General features: G+C 47.6%; 5 protein-coding genes across 5 annotated transcripts; 3 read left to right on the top strand and 2 right to left on the bottom strand.

The window, feature by feature from the left end:
- Positions 1-156: 156 nt before the first annotated feature.
- Positions 157-5192, top strand: F5891DRAFT_987007 (CHAT domain-containing protein; the record flags this gene model as incomplete). Its single annotated transcript, XM_041377849.1, has 7 exons — positions 157-3906; positions 4115-4131; positions 4440-4570; positions 4630-4726; positions 4811-4910; positions 5042-5131; positions 5169-5192. 7 exons carry the CDS (start codon positions 157-159, stop codon positions 5190-5192), a joined length of 4209 nt encoding a protein of 1402 aa, XP_041217830.1.
- Positions 5193-5820: 628 nt separating this feature from the next.
- On the bottom strand, positions 5821-8123 carry F5891DRAFT_987006 (uncharacterized protein; the record flags this gene model as incomplete). The annotated part of the gene is made up of 5 exons (XM_041377848.1): positions 5821-6216; positions 6278-6427; positions 6491-6676; positions 6731-6915; positions 7301-8123. The coding sequence occupies 5 exons, from the start codon at positions 8121-8123 to the stop codon at positions 5821-5823; spliced, it is 1740 nt and encodes a 579-aa protein (XP_041217829.1).
- A 1298-nt stretch (positions 8124-9421) lies between these two features.
- On the top strand, positions 9422-13110 carry F5891DRAFT_1131665 (uncharacterized protein; the record flags this gene model as incomplete). Its single annotated transcript, XM_041364695.1, has 14 exons — positions 9422-9743; positions 9967-10290; positions 10339-10484; positions 10538-10739; positions 10796-11024; positions 11087-11219; positions 11283-11379; positions 11412-11427; positions 11541-11586; positions 11655-12087; positions 12178-12191; positions 12505-12744; positions 12769-12867; positions 12889-13110. The coding sequence occupies 14 exons, from the start codon at positions 9422-9424 to the stop codon at positions 13108-13110; spliced, it is 2523 nt and encodes an 840-aa protein (XP_041217828.1).
- A 524-nt stretch (positions 13111-13634) lies between these two features.
- On the bottom strand, positions 13635-16092 carry F5891DRAFT_1198086 (uncharacterized protein; the record flags this gene model as incomplete). The annotated part of the gene is made up of 3 exons (XM_041368581.1): positions 13635-15020; positions 15079-15366; positions 15418-16092. 3 exons carry the CDS (start codon positions 16090-16092, stop codon positions 13635-13637), a joined length of 2349 nt encoding a protein of 782 aa, XP_041217827.1.
- A 148-nt stretch (positions 16093-16240) lies between these two features.
- On the top strand, positions 16241-17235 carry F5891DRAFT_1198085 (uncharacterized protein; the record flags this gene model as incomplete). Its single annotated transcript, XM_041368580.1, has 3 exons — positions 16241-16651; positions 16705-16715; positions 16761-17235. The coding sequence occupies 3 exons, from the start codon at positions 16241-16243 to the stop codon at positions 17233-17235; spliced, it is 897 nt and encodes a 298-aa protein (XP_041217826.1).
- Positions 17236-17512: the final 277 nt, after the last annotated feature.

Raw genomic sequence — 17512 nt, 5'->3', positions numbered from 1 at the left:
ATTGTCCAGCAATTATCCATCAAAGCGCTATATTACTCAATCACCCTCTAATTAGAGCAACCTAGTGCAGGTTTGTCCTCCAGGCCATTCACTTCCGTTCTTGTTTCTCAACAACTTTGCACTCAGCCTTGGAGATAATTCCGGCGGCGTGGCGTCATGTCTGACCTTGATGAGGCCATCGAGGTGGACCGGGCTGCATTACTCCACTGTCCCCCCGGTCATCCAGATCGATCCTCGTCTCTGAGCAATCTTGCAAACAGCCTGTACGGCAGATTCGAGCAGCGTGGGATCATGTCTGACCTTGATGAGTCCATCGACTTAGATCGGGATACATTACTCCTCCGTCCCCCCGGTCATCCAGATCGATCCTCGTCTCTCAACAATCTTGCACTCAGCCTTCTCCACAGATTTCAGCAGGGTGGGATGATGTCTGACCTGGATGAGTCCATCGAGCTGCATCGGGATGCATTACTCCTCCGTCCCCCCGGTCATTCAAATCGATTCTCGTCTCTGAACAATCTTGCAAACAGCCTTGGAGACAGATTCCTGCAGCTTGGGATCATGTCTGACCTTGATGAGTCCATCGAGCTGCATCGGGATACATTACACCTCCGTCCCCCCGGTCATCCAGATCGATCCTCGTCTCTGAACAATCTTGCGCTCAGCCTTCGAGACAGATTCCAGCAGCGTGGGATCATGTCTGACCTTGATGAGTCCTTCGAGCTGCATCGGGATGCATTACTCCTCTGTCCCCCCGGTCATCCAGATCGATCCTCGTCTCTGAGCAATCTTGCAAACAGCCTGTACGACAGATTCAAGCAAGGTGGGATGACGTCTGACCTTGATGAGTCCATCGAGTTGGATCGGGATGCATTACTCCTCCGTCCCCACGGTCATCCAGATCGATTCTCGTCTCTGAACAATCTTGCACTCAGCCTTCGAGACAGATTCCGGCAGCGTGGGATAATTTCTGACCTTGATGAGTCCATCGAGCTGCATCGGGATGCATTACGTCTCTGTCCCCCCGATCATCCAGATCGATCCTCGTCTCTGAGCAATCTTGCAAACAGCTTGTACGACAGATTCAAGCAAGGTGGGATCATGTTTGACCTTGATGAGTCCATCGAGTTGGATCGGGATGCATTACTCCTCCGTCCCCCTGGTCATCCAGATCGATCCTCGTCTCTGAACAATCTTGCACTCAGTCTTCGAAACAGGTTCAAGCAGGGTGGGATCATGTCTGACCTTGATGAGTCCACTGAGTTGGATCGGGATGCATTACTCCTCCATCCCCCCGGTCATTCAGATCGATCTTCGTCTCTGAGCAGTCTTGCAAACAGCCTTCGACACAGATTCCTTCAGCGTGGGATCATGTCTGACCTTGATGAGTCCATCGAGTTGGATCGGGAGGGATTACTCCTCCGTCCCCCCGGTCATTCAGATCGATCCTTGTCTCTGAACAATCTTGCACTCAGCCTTCGAGACAGATTCAAGCAGCGAGGGATCATGTCAGACCTTGATGAGTCCATTGAGCTGCATCGAGATGCAACACTCCTCCGTCCCCCCGGTCATTCACATCGATCTTCGTCTCTGAACAATCTTGCACTCAGACTTCGAGACAGATTCCAGCAGCGTGGGATCATGTCTGACCTTGATGAGTCCATCGAGTTGGATCGGGAGGGGTTACTCCTCCGTCCCCCCGGTCATTCAGATCGCTCTTCGTCTCTGAACAATCTTGCAAACAGCCTTCGAGACAGATTCCAGCAGCGTGGGATCATGTCTGACCTTGATGAGGCCATCGAGCTGCATCGCGACGCATTACTCCTCCGTCCCCCCGGTCATCCAGATCGATCCTCGTCTCTGAACAATCTTGCACTCGGCCTTGGAGACAGATTCCGGCAGCGTGGGATCATGTCTGACCTTCATGAGGCCATCGAGCTGCATCGGGATGCATTATTCCTCTGTCCCCCCGGTCATCCAGATCGATCCAGGTCTCTAAACAATCTTGCTACTAACCTTGGAGACAGATTCCTGCAGCGTGGGATCATGTCTGACCTTGATGAGTCCATCGAGTTGCATCGTGATTCATTACTCCTCCGTCCCCCCGGTCATTCAGATCGACCCTCGTCTTTCAACAATCTTGCACTCAGCCTTCGAGACAGATTCAAGCAGGGTGGGATCATGTCTGACCTTGATGAGTCCGTCGAGCTGCATCGTGATGCATTACTCCTCTGTCCCCCCGGTTATTCAGATCGATCCAAGTCTCTGAACAATCTTGTATTCAGCCTTCGAGATAGATTTCACCACTGTGGCGTCCAGTCCGACCTTCATGAAGCATTTGACTTGTATTCCCAACTCTCCCAACTACCGCATGCAGCATCTCGCACAGATCTCCTTGTTGCCAAGTCATGGGCAGCCTTCGCCGACACCCTCGATCATGCATCTGCATTGCTTGCCTATAAGACTGCACTCAATTTCCTGGATCAGCAAGTTGCTCTCTTGTCGTCTTCTTCTCATCATTTCGACGTCATCAGGGAGGCCGTTTCTTCCCTTGCCACAGATGCTTTTTCATGCAGTGTTCGTCATGGTGCGCTAACGACTGCGGTAGAGCTGGTGGAGCAAGGTCGTGCAGTGTTTTGGACCCAGCTGGCACGCTTCAGCACGCCACTGGACGAACTTTCTGTTTCAGGTGACACCGCCACGGCCTTGGCAGAGGAGTTCAGACGGTTGAGTTTTCGCCTTCGTAATGCGTTCGACCAGTCTACTGAAGACCAGTCCCCGCAAATCCGGCAACTGACCATGCAATGGCATGATGTCGTTTCAAAAATCCGCATGCTTCCCGACTTTTCTCGGTTTCTCTTGCCCCCCCTTTTCTCAGACCTCCAGAAGGCAGCTGAAGACGGTCCTGTCGTCATTGTCAATGCCAGTCAGTATTGCTGCGATGCCTTGATTGTTCTCAGCGACCAAGATCCTGTCCACGTTCCGATTGATATCACGCAGACCGAAGTTTCTGATTTGTCCTCTGAGTTTCAGTCCCTTATAAAAGAATTTGGTTCTTCTGATACTCAAATCGAGCTCGTCAGCATCCTTCGTAAACTTTGGCATCGCATCGTTGGCCCCGTAGTACAAGCCCTCAAGGTGTTGAATGTTCGCCCTGGTTCGCGTATCTGGTGGTGTCCCACTGCTGAGTTCGCGCTGCTCCCTCTACATGCAGCAGGAGCTTACGAGAAGAAGAGAGACAGTCTGTCTCACATCTACATCTCCTCGTACACTCCCACTTTGGCCACGCTTGTTCGTGCGAGACGGCAGGTTTTACTAGATGGGTCCCCGCAACATTTTGTTGCCATTGGTCAAGGAAACCCGGATGGAGGGAGGCCACTTGAATGTGTAGCTCCCGAGGTAGCCTTTGTCGCCAAGCGTCTCGCGCCCGTCGTGTCGTCCTTCATGCGGCTCGAGGACAGCGACGCAACGGTCAAGGGTGCATTTGACGCCCTGAACCGTAACCAGTGGCTTCACCTGGCCTGCCATGGAATGCCTAATCGACGACGACCATTTGAATCTTCCTTCGCGATGCGTGATGGGCCGTTGATGATCAAGGACATCATCCGATCCAACTGGCAGGAGCCGCAGTTTGCATTCCTATCGGCTTGCCACACTACCGTAGGCGATGAGAAGAGTCCCGACGAATCGATCCATCTCGCTGCGGCAATGCAATTCTCCGGATTTCGCAGTGTGATTGGTTCCATGTGGTCTGTCGACGATGAGGTAGCACAGGAGGTCGTGTCTGGTTTCTACGACAACCTGATCGATGGTTCTGGGAGGCTGGACTGCACGCGCGCTGCAATGGCGTTGCACAAGGCTTTGAAGAAATTGTGGCGCAGTGATATTCCATTGGAACAGCGGATTGTATTTGTTCACATAGGTGTGTAGTTAGAGACTTGATTCGCTATATTATCCCATTTGCTGTTTTTTTAGTTGTTCTCACTCCCTCGCTCTGCTGTTGCTTATCTATTTCTGCATGATACTTTGTTGTTCTGTGTTGTACTAGTAGTGCCACACACTGTCGCGCTGAATGAATTACTTTTTTTTCACAGTTCTGTGTTATTAAGTATAGTTGCACCATATGATTCGGTGAGTGATGTTACCTGCAAACTACGCTTGCTGCCCCCATGACGTATGTGATGGACACAATGACCGCATCTCCGACCAACTCACTCATCCTGGACTGACGTACGACACGCACTGTTGCAAGCTATCTACTTTACCTGCTCAACAAAAGATGACCATGAACATTATCAACGCCCACCTTTGTCTCAATACCCTTCGTCGCGGCCAAAAATCTTGCATCGTCAAATGATTGTGGTACAAGCCTGACCCTTATCGAATGCATCGTTCAACTTCTTGTCTGCTCCTGCTGATCATCTTCTTCTTCTCCGCAGATCTCGCAACATTCATCAACTTCTCTCTGAAGATCTAATGTCCGGATCAAACAATGACATCAGGAAAACCCTCCGATACAAACCTAGACTAAGTGTAACAAATTTCTCAAAAGTTAGACAAGTTATACCAAGTAATACAGAATAGCACTAATTCAATTATTCTTTCTAAAATATTGCTAATGCGATATAGCATTATCTGAGAGTTACGAAACTATGTCTATCAATATAGCAGTTAACGAAGAAGGTGTCACATTCGTCGAGAACATTGTTACTTGTCCAGTGTCGAGGTACAATAGCTCCGAACTTTGGGATAAGATGGACACTGCGGGCAATATTTGAAACAGGAATGATACTTGCCACCCTCTCGCCAGACCGAATGAATCGGCTAACTTTGTACATGCCGTGCCTGGGATCTGGTGTCGCAGGAAAGGGAGTAAACCATTCGACATACGCAAGGTGCTTGGGAGGCTGGTTTGCTGGAGGGAACAATAGTTGTGTTGCTGTTGCAGGAATTGAGAAAATGACATGAACTTGGCCTATGTGGAAGCCTAGCAACAAAATTATCACTGACGCTATAACAGTGTGAATCCAGTGAAGTGTAGTGCCATACCTTTGATGCCAACGGAGCTGCCAGTACCATCGTTGATAAGTGCAGTATCGAAACGTGCTGGTACTACATCCATCAGGAAAAAGTAAATTTTTCTTAACACCACTTATGGTGACTTGCAGGTGATTCTAAGTAAGATTCAGTAGAATTTCGCTAAGTATGCCATTGCTTAAAACAAGTAGGGTCTTCTGATGAATTTGACTTAATGTTACACTTATCAGCGACTTGACATAAGTACACAGTTAAGCAGTGACATCAAGTGTGACTCGTCATGTCAGATTCTCTCAAAGACACATTGTAAGCTAAGTCAAAATAAGCAGACTAGAAGTAGAGGGATTCAGCTCTAAGCAGCCACATAGGTCCGAGTATATATTGTGTCTTTAAGGCTCCCAAGGTTGCAAAGTCAATGGTAAGTGTAGAATTCGGACAATAAAGCGGTGACTCGGAGAATCATGTGTATTCATACCATGCAACCAAGACATCCAAGCATATCTTTAAGGCTCCCAAGTTCCACACAGTTGATAGGTAAGTGAATAATTCAAGCACTCACAAAACCATTCAAGTTGGGTGTATACCATTAACACCGTGATCAAGACAAAGCGGTCAACGAAAGCATCAATTCAAGTGGTGACTAAGACAAAATGCGAATTAAGATGGTCAAGCGAAGGAAATAAGTGTGATCATAAGAACTGCCAGAGTTAAATCAGGTCAGTAAGTGAACACAGTGCTGGCAAGCAAACCACTGGCAGAAGATGACAAGAACGAATATGATTACTACCCCACATCAGAGCCAATAGTATGATCCGAGTCTTCGGACCCAGACTCAGACTCCGAGATGTCCACAAGCTGGGCACGTTCGTCGAGATCTTCATCATCCACAGCATCATCGATGGCTCTATCATTGCCAGAACGATGGCTTTTCTTGGAAAATTCCTTGGCAGAAGTGATGACAGCTTGGAACTTCTCGTCTCGGAAGCTTCTCATGATCGACTTCACATATGAGCGTGTGGAAGAACCCCAGGTGACGTCATTGAAGCCCGTTTGGCGATTGGAGACTTTGCCGGTTGAGTGATTGAGTGTCTTCGGCAAGGGTATAGATTTGCCCTTGGCAGTGAGAACCATTTTGATGGTTATAGTACGAGTAGCAATAAGTGTCAATGCTCGTTCGACCTAGTAGTAGCAATGAGTGATCAGCGAGGTGTGATTAGAAAATAAAATAAAAATATATTACCGCAGCACATGACAGCGCTAGACCCCCAACAGGATTCAAGTTGTCTCCCGGCTTCTCTAGTCCATGTATCTTGCGAGCGCCATTGATAGCAGTGAAGTGGGCGCCAAACATTTGCACCACGAAGGCACCTTGATAAAGTCCGCGGAACTTCTGCATTGCATGTTAGTACTAGTGGCACAGTGACAATGAATAGAGATAGTGAGAAGCATGTACAGATTTATCGTCACCGTTTGCCTTCTTGTACAAGAAGCGAAGCTTGTCCAGCGTGTAAGTAGCAAATTCGACACAATTATCGTCCGAGTGCTTGAGTGTCTCCTGGGACTCAAGGTATGCGATGATGATCGCAATGGCTGCTGAGCCAATGAAGCTTCGATAGGAGTCAGCAACACTCTGGACAGTCTATAGTACCAGGTTGAAGTTAGTATTGCCATTGACACACATGAACACACTTACTATGAGATACACGGTGCTCGTGCTCGTGACTGTGTATGAGATGTTGGGGAAAATTGCGTCCCAGATCACCTGCAATTTCTGGCAGGCCAACTTGGGGGGAACCTCCCAGGGGTTAGCCAGAGTTGCAATGTATTGCATGTAAGTAGAAACAAAGACACGGCGCCACAGCTTTTGTTCAACACCATCTGGGAGATCATTGTTGCCAGGTTTCTTTGTGCGCTCGGCTTGACGAGCTGGGGGCTTGCCAGGCGATGAAGGTACAACAATTCAGATGGTGAGTCTGAACAATATGTTGGGTCTTGCAGAACCTAGCTGCTATTCGACCCTAAAGGGTTTCTGGACTAGGCTTAAGGCTCAGAGGAGAGGAAATATCATAGAAAACTGCTGAGCACTCAGACTCATACTGGTAACTGGTGAAAAGATTGATTGATTATGTAAGCTACAAAAGTGCCAACATAAGGTAAGGTAAAAACAGTCTCTACAAGCCCAACCAGAAATGAATCCCTACAGCGAATCCTTGACGAGAGCCTTTACAATATGATGCGGTTGTATTAGTATCAATGACCATACCATCGTCATCCGGCTGAACGGCTGCTGGCTGTTTGCTGGGAGCTTTCTTCAATGTTGCTTTGACAACAAGGATGTCTGACTCGTCCGAGTCATCGGCATGGAGGCTGATTGTGCTGCAAGGTGCAGTTTTCTTCCTATCTGCAGCCTTACTCTTCCCTGACATATGAGTCTGCTGGACTGCTTTGATAGCATCTCGTACAGAAGTCTTCGTCACCTTCCCTGCCTTCTTCCCGCTAACTTTCGTCTTTTTCCTGGGCGGTGACAATGGCATTGCACTGTCAGACCCATCTGCATCTAAGTCTGAGGCCGTCGTGTCTGAAGGTTGGGTTGGATCGGGGTTGAAAGTACTACTATCAACAGCCGCATCATGCATCTCAGCATCCGACAGAAACCCATTGTCCTCCACAGCGGGAGTATGTATGATTGCCTTCTGCTTACGAGGAATTGGCCTTGGCTTTGGTACCGAAGGTGCAGCTCGTGCATCACTCATCTCGGCATCTGAAGGAGGCGTGTCCTCCTTGACAGCAGGAGGTGCCACAACAGCCTTCCTCTTGCTTGGGACTGGCTTTGGCTTTGGCTTTGGCTGCACAGCCCGCGGTGTAGCATCGGTCACCACATCCTGGTCCGCCTGCTTCTTCTCATATCTAGCAACGTGTTTGATGCCAGCTCTCTTGGTGCGTTCTTTCTCTTCTTTAGCATCTAACTTAGACTGACGCTCAGCAGCTACTTCTTCTGCAGTACGGTGTTTCTTCTTCGGGGTTATGTCTGGGATACCCGGATGTTGAGTTGCATTTTTTGCACGAGTGACACGTCGGGTAGACATAGCAGTGAGTAGAAGGGGGTGAGCTCGGAGGGCACAAAGACTTTATCAAGAAGACGCGTTCACAAGTAAGATGTTCGAATCGGGACTTCAATGTAATTTGACTTGCTAATTTGCCACGCCTCAACAGCACTCTTCGGGCCAGTGAGCGCCCAAGCTCCGTTCCTTCATATCTCCAAGCCTTCGACCATATATTTCTACTTATCCATATCAAATTCTTTCCGAACTTGCCAGGGCTTGAAGGAGACAACAATCACCGACTATCAACATTGGTACCAACAATTGAAATCTTCATTGGTGACCAACATACTAATATTACTACTAGTAATGTTTCCTCTAGCTCCTAGTAAACTGCGGTGTGCTGACTGCTGTGTTTAGACTTGAGGGGGGGGGGGGGGGGGGGGCAAGTCTCACTTCTGTGGCGTGTCGCTGAATGCAACTTCGCATGTCAAATGCATTCCGTCATGCTCTCGGTCTTCCTCTCATCAAGATAGGCGATCGTCTTCGCCGCATGTCAAATGCATTCCATCATGCTCTCGGTGGTGGCTGGAAGTTATTCATGGGCGCACCTTGCATCAACCCTGAATGCATCGTGTTGTGTGGCTGGAAGTTATTCATGGGTGCGCCTTGCATTATTTTGAATGTATCGCTTCACATCTCAAACACATTCCGTCATGCTCTCGGTGGTGGCTGGAAGTTATTCATGGGCGCACCTTGCATCAACCCTGAATGCATCGTGTTGTGTGGCTGGAAGTTATTCATGGGTGTGCCTTGCATTGGCCCTGGATGTATCACCTCACATCTCAAACACATTCCGTCATGCTCTCGGTGGTGGCTGGAAGTTATTCATGGGCGCACCTTGCATCAACCCTGAGTGCATCGTGTTGTGTGGCTGGAAGTTATTCATGGGTGCGCCTTGCATTATTTTGGATGTATCACTTCACATCTCAAACACATTCCGTCATGCTCTCGGTGGTGGCTGGAAGTTATTCATGGGCGCACCTTGCATCAACCCTGAGCGCATCATGTTGTGTGGCTGGAAGTTATTCATGGGTGTGCCTTGCATTGGCCCTGGATGTATCGCTTCACATGTCAAATGCATTCCGTCATGCTCTCGGTGGTGGCTGGAAGTTATTCATGGGCGCACCTTGCATCAACCCTGGGCAGATCATGTTACCATTGGCTACTTGTACGTACTCGCATGCATGATGTTCTCCTGCACATTTACCAGGCCTTGTATAAAGTCAATTCAAAGTTACACCTCCAAAGCCAGACTCATAGGCCCCATTCGAGTGCACAATATGCACAATCTTGGCCGCCCTCAACCCACGCTGCCATGCCTAGTGACGGGCTGTATCCGCCGTTTTTACAACAGGTCAGGGTGCACCACTCATATGCAATCCCACCATCCATCTGAAGAACCCGAAGTCCCACCATCCCACCATTCCTCCTCGAGTTCACAGCATTCCCAGTCATCCCGACCTGGCACTGGACATGCTGCAACAAGCTCAGCATGCATGCATTCACGCAGCCCAACTCAGACTAGCGCAGGTGACGAACAACTTGAAGTACCTGGGAGTTGCGACGATCAAATGGAGTTTGACTTGCCAGAGTCAGATGGATGTGGGTATGGCTTTTACGATGATGCTGCCAATGAGGCAGATATGAACAGCTCATATCAACGTCCTTCAAGTGGCACTGGTCCCATTGGCCAGGCGAGTCGAGATGGTAGTGTTCCTCTTCAAGTTCCTGGCATTACCAGAACATATCATCCTAATTCAATGGTGTGTGTTAATTTCACTTGACGCTCATCCAAACTTGTGCTCATATACTCATCTCCATGAAGGGAAAATTTGCGACGAACATGGAGATGACATACCACCAAATACTCCGCCACCTCCACGTCCATCAAATCTTGGACCAGACAACTGGACACCATATGCTAATCGAGTTGATTTCGAAGTCGCAGACTTCCTCTACCGTCGCAACCAGATGTCGGGGGGCGATATCGACTTTATATTCAATCTGTGGGCCGCCTCATTAGCGGCTCATGGTGAAACACCCCCCTTCGCAAACCACATTGAGATGTACAATGTCATTGATTCGACGCCTCTAGGTGACATCGCCTGGCAGAGTTTTACCTCAGAATATAACGGTGCTCTACCTGAAGGTGACGTTCCGACATGGATGACATCGGAGTATGATGTATGGTTCTGAGATCCTCGGATCCTCGTGCACAACATTCTCTCCAACCCAGACTTCGAAGGTGAATTCGACTATGCTCCGCTACAGGAGTATGATACCAGCAATGGAGCACATCGCTTTCAGGACTTTATGTCCGGTGATTGGTGTTGGAAGCAGGCTGTAAGCCATTTTTTATCCTTTTTTCCAATTTTCTCATCTCTCACAATTCACAGGATTTGATTGCCAAGGATCCCAATACAATTGGATCTATGTTTGTTCCAATAATCCTTGGCAGTGACAAGACTACGGTCTCCGTCGCTACCGGACACAATCAATACTGGCCAGTTTATATGTCAATCTGCAACATCTGCAACAATGTGCGACATGCACACCGCAACGGTGTTGTATTGCTGGGCTTCCTAGCCATCCCAACAAGTACGTTTCAATCTGATGTTGTCTGTTGCTGGTGCTAATTAGATGCATATATCTAGCTGACAAGGAGTCCGCCAAAGATGCACACTTTCGAAAATTCCGCCGTCAGCTTCTCCACTCATCGCTGGCGAAGATGCTGGAATCCCTTAAACCAGGTATGACAACACCCGAGGTTGTACGCTCCCCCGATGGTCATTTTCGACGTGCAGTGTATGGTCTTGGACCATATATCGCCGATTATCCCGAGCAAGCATTGCTCGCTTGCATCGTTCAAAACTGGTGCCCAAAGTATGTATTTTTTTGTCCTTCACGTTATGCTAGTACTGTCTACTTACTACACATCCATCCAGATGTACTGCTCCGGCAGATGGTCTTGACAATGGTACCTATGGTCGGCGTTCCTGCGACCATACCGAAGTCTTGGTGGAGGAATTTGAGTTAGGTGTGCTATGGGATGAATATGGACTTGTAGGAGACATTGTGGTTTGTACCTTCATTATCGTAGTCATTTTTTAAGCTGACAACTTAAATATACGTGTTCTACAGCCATTCACCAACTATTTCCCGCGAGCTGACATTCACGAACTCCTTTCCCCTGACATTTTACATCAGCTGATAAAGGGTGCGTTTATATTAAGGCTCGGTACTCGGAAAATGAGGCGAATAAAATATTAGATGATATTGATCGCCGGTAAGTCCAATTTTTGAACATGCTGGGTTACAATGACTGGTATTGATGCACTCTACAACTAGCATTGCTCTTGCTCCCTCATTTGCGGGCCTTCGATGATTCCCGGAGGGAAGGGGCTTCAAACAATGGACGGGAGATGACTCCAAAGCACTTATGAAGGTATGTCAATGAACAGGTGTTCTATCATCACGAGTAGTGTTGACTAACGTGTATTCTTACTACCATAGGTGTATATACCTGTGATTGAAGGCCATGTACCTCCGGAGATGGTGCTGACTTTGCAAGCCTTGATTGATTTTGTATACATTGCGCGGCGCAATATCATTGATTCCAACAGCCTCAATGTGTTGGATGATGCACTTGAGCGTTTCCACAGGTACCGTGAAATGTTCAAAACATCTGGTGTTCGCCCTAATGGATTCAACCTCCCTCGACAACACTCGCTTATCCACTACCACAAATTGATCCAATCATTTGGCACACCAAACAGACTCTGTTCTTCCATCACAGAATCTAAACATATCAAAGCTGTCAAGGAGCCGTGGCGACGGTCCAGTCGGTTTGAAGCCCTCAATCAGATGTTACTGACAAATCAACGTCTAGATAAGTTAGCGGCGTCTCATATCGACTTTGCTAGCCGTGGGATGCTAAGAGGAACATGTCTATCATATATCCTTGACAAACTCGGTACGTCTACTAGCATTTGGCCACTAATATTACTAACACAAATCACACACTCATAATCCACAGGGCTAAACGCTCCAGTGCACAATGCAGAAGCCGTTCAAGTCCGACTCGAGGACGAGCCTATTGACATTCCCCATCTCGGACACAACAATCATGTGAATGCCAACTTGGAGGCTGATGCAGACCAAGATGCTGAACTCGAGGGCGACACTGTTGCTGGACCGACGGTGATACTAGCTCATGTGGACTTGGCGAAGAAATCTGGTGAGTGGAGTAGTACATTCACCTGGCGTGCTTTTACTTACAACAAATTTTAATGTAGCAAAACGGATCTATGCAGACCTCCTCGCAGACGAAATTGGTGAACTGGAACTCACCACTCATATTCAGCGGTTTTTACGTGACCAGCTCCATCATTCTGACTCCAACTTGAACTCAGAAGCCTCCGAGTCTGGCGCTGGCTCGTCCGGTGCCCTTCCCGAGCTATATGAAAAAATGACTCTGTATACATCTGCCATTGCCACCTTCTTTGCTCCAAGTGATGTCTCAGGCATCGGTGGTATGCGCTACGAGCGAATTTGTGCCGTGGATACCTGGAGGAATGGCCCTGGTCGATATGACTGTGTTTTTGTTAGTTCTGATCCCACTGTCGAGGGCATGCGTGGCTTCGATATCGCTCAAGTAAGGCTTTTCTTTTCATTTAAACACAATGGTGTACATTACCCTTGTGCATTTGTGCATTGGTTCAAACATGTGCACGACTCATGAGATGAGAACACAGGAATGTGGGTAGTAGAGCCTGAAACCTGTGAGGATGGGACACGATTTGCCTCTGTCATTCACCTTGACTGCATCTTTCGTGCGGCACACCTTATGCCTGTATTTGGGCATGAATTTGTACCTACTTATCTCTCTTACACACAGACCCTTGATGCTTTCCGCACTTACTATGTAAATAAATACATTGACCATCAGGCATTTGCGATTGCCTGGTGACTTGATACCAACTTATGTCGGCTTAGGAAGTACTTTGCATAGCGCCTATCAACTTAGTTACATCGCAGCATGGTGTTGATTACTTACAAATAACCTTCTTACTTGAACACACTTTTCTGTAGCCTCTGTGCTGAATTTTGGCCATTCATTGCTTGCTATTATTGTGTTTCCTTTGTGAACAATCCTCCAAGCAGAAATTAAGCCAGAATGGTTTGCTTTGACAACTTGGTGAACTTAACGTCGAATTAAGTCTCTGTAAGTGAGCTAAGATGGCTAAGACTTTTTCCCTTTTTCCTGATGTCATCTGTTTGGAGAGCAGCGCGTTGGGGTTTAGCGTGTATGCTATCCACCGTCACAAGTGGATCGCCATGCCCTCGAGCGTCAGTCGATAACCACTTTATCTTGTGATATACGGGGATGGAGTGGAATGGTAAATGGATACCTGCAGCGATGTTCTCCAGCCGCTGACGAGTGAAAACCTCATTTGGATTCTGTTGTTCTGCAATGTACCGAGCAAGTGCTTCTCAGAAGTAAGTTGCACCATAGTCAGATATCAATGTTGGAACTGAGACAGCTTTGGCGCTTGGATGCTTTGTCATTTTTAGGGTGCAGTCAAGGCATAGGTCGGGTGGACGCGGTTGATAAGGAGCACGATCTCTATCAAGGCGCCATTTTATGTACTGCTCGTGACAGATGATCTTCTCCTTTCGTTCTAGCCATCGTGTCATCTGCGTGAATTTGTGCTTGTGATTGGTAGCACGATAGGCATCCTTGGCGAGATCTATATGCAGCCTTTCAGTGTACTCGGTGTTGTAGTTATCCGTTGTCCCAAACGTCCGAATCATAGACGTATAATGACGTATTGCATGGAGTTTTGGAAGGTTGAAGTTGTTTCGGATTCCAAGGTCAACGAATATCTCCTTGTTGTCGTGAAAGAGTGCGTGAGCTTCATCTAGTAAAAGTAATGTTTCAGAGCTATGACATGGATATTGCGCAAGGTAGAGGAAGTCGAGGAGACCGTGTACAGCCTTTAGAAGGTGAGATGAAGCAAGATTTCCGGGAAGCCGGATGTCAATAATGATGCCAAGGAGGAAGCGACATATTTGGCTGTGTTCAGTACCACTGAGGCGACTGAGACTGGTAATACCCTTCATGAATAGTCGGATATGATGGTTGGGAGGTAACCGACGGCATCGTGCATCGATCTCTGCAGCTCCACACGCTTGTGCTAACCATCCAAGCAAATGCTTGACGAGACCCTGATATAGTTGGTGCAGCACGTCAGGCGTGATTGCCTGAAAAATGTTTGTATAGGGCAGGTCCTCCCAGAATGGATGGACAACTGGTTTGATTCCAGCAGCACGACATGCTTGTACGAAGGCCAGGTCACCTTCATCGATCAGAGCGAGAGCATCCAACACAGCATGAAGATCGCGTATATCGCATTGCGCTGTATTACTTTCGAGTTCGTCTGTGGGAACATCGCACTTTGGGCACTCCATCGACTTCACTCCAGCAGCAAGTAACTGCTCAGGATAGTCACCAACGAAGCACGCGAACAATGGGTGACAACGACGTCGTGCACCATCGCCACTACTCATCACAAGCCCATCAACTCCAGCAGTCTTTAGGGGAGCCAGTATGCGACTCATACAGGCATGGTAGAGGTTTGCAACAGCTCGACGTCTTGAGGCTTTATTTGCGATATGCTCAAGGCGGGTAGTAGGCAAATACGCTAGGAGAATGTGAGCGCGACGGGATGGCTTTCGTCGTATTTCCTTTGGAATGTTACCGATTGTAAGGTAGACGGGATAGGCAGTTTTGTTGCGGAACATGGTAACCTGGGTTTTGTCACTCGATATGATGACAGGGATGATTGTGGCACCCGGACATCGTCGATCAAGCGCTTTCTTGAATTACAAAGTCAATAATGTAGGCCAAGCATCGAATTTATGATACCATGCTTACCTGTGTGTCCCACCACCACTGACCAGTGTGCATATCATGAAATAATTGTATTGTCTTATCCTCATCAGCGTAATGACGCTCCGGTTTGAATATGAGAAAATCGGCGAAGTCAGGGTCACTATATAAAGATCTGATGCATTCGACAATATCTCGGTAGAAAATGTCAAATGCTTCGCCAGCGACAATGATTTGTTCACGCTTGAACTTTGGTCGTCCAGGAAGGTCCTTGTCGATTATCTTATTAAGCTCTTTTGAATTCTTGAATGAAAGGTTGAGCCGTTCACTGACCTACATATGGATATCAGAACAATCAAGGATGTAACCTTCACTGGCACCTACCCCATCAATTGCAAGAAGGTCAGTAAATGCCATTGAACTAGGACTGCGTAACTTTGCCCACTTAGCAACGTCCCAGTCTATCTGAGAGGTGAAGGGAGCGTAAATATTGTTGGAGTTGCCAGCATCTATACCATATGTGGTATTTGAATCATGAGCAGGCTGTCCAGTTATTGGTACGCCTGCATGGGCATCTGGATAGGGCACAATAACAATATGATCTTGCTCCATGGTACATTGCTCAATCTCCCGACGAGCTTCTCGGTTCTCCAAGGCTTCAGCACCTTCATTTTCCAGTATGTCATCATCAGGTACTGGAGGTTCCGGTTCATCATTATTGTCCTGTGCAGGAGGTTCCCATTCATTGTTGTAAAGGTCCTCTTCTTCGTCACCAGAATGGTCATCTGGCCATTCTAGATCAGCTTCCTCATAAGTACCAAAAAAATCTCCCTCAAATAAGATTGGATGATCTTGTTCTTCCAAGGACCCTGGAGGCGGTGACAGGGAATGTGTGCCAGCTTGGAGTGTCGGATTCTTCGGACTCCCCAGGCCCTGGGAGTTAGAATTTGCACGAAAAGTAGCAAGGAAGGCTCTGCATGGTGTTTGTCTAGTCTTGGCTAGATGCTGACTATAACCTGTTGCAGAAAAGGATTCATGACATCCAGGGCAACTGACCATGCTGTATAATGCTATCACTGCGCTCTGCTGATAGATACTACTGTAGTAGTACACCCTGTAAGCTTCCTTTTTCAGGCTCTGCGCTAGGTATCCATTAATATATATCACCTGTATCACCACCTAAGTTCCGAGATTCCCTTACTATAGGATGGCCAACTCACCTCCGTCTCCTGTTCAATCTTGCAGCCCTCATTTGCCTTTGTCACCTGTAGAAATGAGCAGTCCCACAATTCCATCTTCTCCCGACTCCTTGGGCCAGTCTGACACGACTCTTTGTAATTCAAGCCTACAATCTGGCCTCTCTCCAAACATGATGAATAGTTCTCTGCACATTGAACGGGATGGAACATCCAAGCCTGCTGATGTAAAGGAGAGCCTATTCTCTAGGCATGGCAAAAGGTCACGGTCTCTATCTCCTCAACAGCACTTCGCATGCAAGAAACCATCAAGGACGTCTCTCCCATACCCCACCAACCCAGCTCCATTGGAACTTCGTTATGCAGCCCGGGTGATGAATCTCAAATTCCAATCCGAATTTCCATTGGAAGCAACTAAGAAGGTATATTGAATTGACTTCCCGATGTTAATAATCATGCTAATGTAGTCTTAAAGTTTGAAGAACAGTGAGAGAGTGGCCTCTCCCAAATGACAACTTCGACCTTGTACAGAGGATACAAGGCCAAGCTTGCAACGCGCGAGGTTGCGCGCCAACGCATGTTGTTGACAACGTGGGAAATCGAAGAGGCTGAGCATCACTCAATATTTCTTGATGGTATCCATGCTGAAAACGAAGAACGATTCAAGTTGGCAGAGTGGGAATTGCAGTGCTTCAGGAAGATCTTTTCGCAGCGTGGCCAGGCAGAACTGGGTGATGATAGGAATTATCTCCAAGCTGTCTACCAGGACGAATCCGAGGCCCTTCATATCATCAGTACACAAACTGATCAGGTTGCGAAGCTCCTGAGTGTATGTGTCAGGAAGGCGTTTTTGAAATCTCCCGAAGTATTCCCCATGTACCCCATCACATTCTCCTGCCTCAGCAATGAGGAACCTTCTGACTCATCTGATGAATCTTGCCATGTGGATGATTCGGACCTTGACTCCGAGGCTTCATGTGAAGGCTCTGAACAGTCGACTACCTGATAATTGCTCTTCCATCAGTATGTGAAATTCTCGTTTGAAGTATTACCATGCTGATCAACCATATAAAGCAGCGGTGAACTCAGATCACATTTTCATCAATCCCCATTTGCCATCATCGTGACATCAATATGGAGGTGTCTATGGCGTGTCTGATAGTATCACTTTAACCATATGTATTTTCTCTTCTGTGCAGTTATAATGTACTAGAGTTTTTTCATATTTATTTTCAAGTTGTTGTCACACTATTACGCTCATTGGAACTACACATTTGTCAAAG

The sequence above is a fragment of the Suillus fuscotomentosus genome, assembly GCF_016647785.1.
Source record: "Suillus fuscotomentosus strain FC203 chromosome Unknown F5891scaffold_140, whole genome shotgun sequence".
In the NCBI taxonomy this organism is placed as follows: Eukaryota; Fungi; Basidiomycota; class Agaricomycetes; order Boletales; family Suillaceae; genus Suillus; species Suillus fuscotomentosus.
This window is presented reverse-complemented; position numbering and strand designations above follow the sequence as displayed.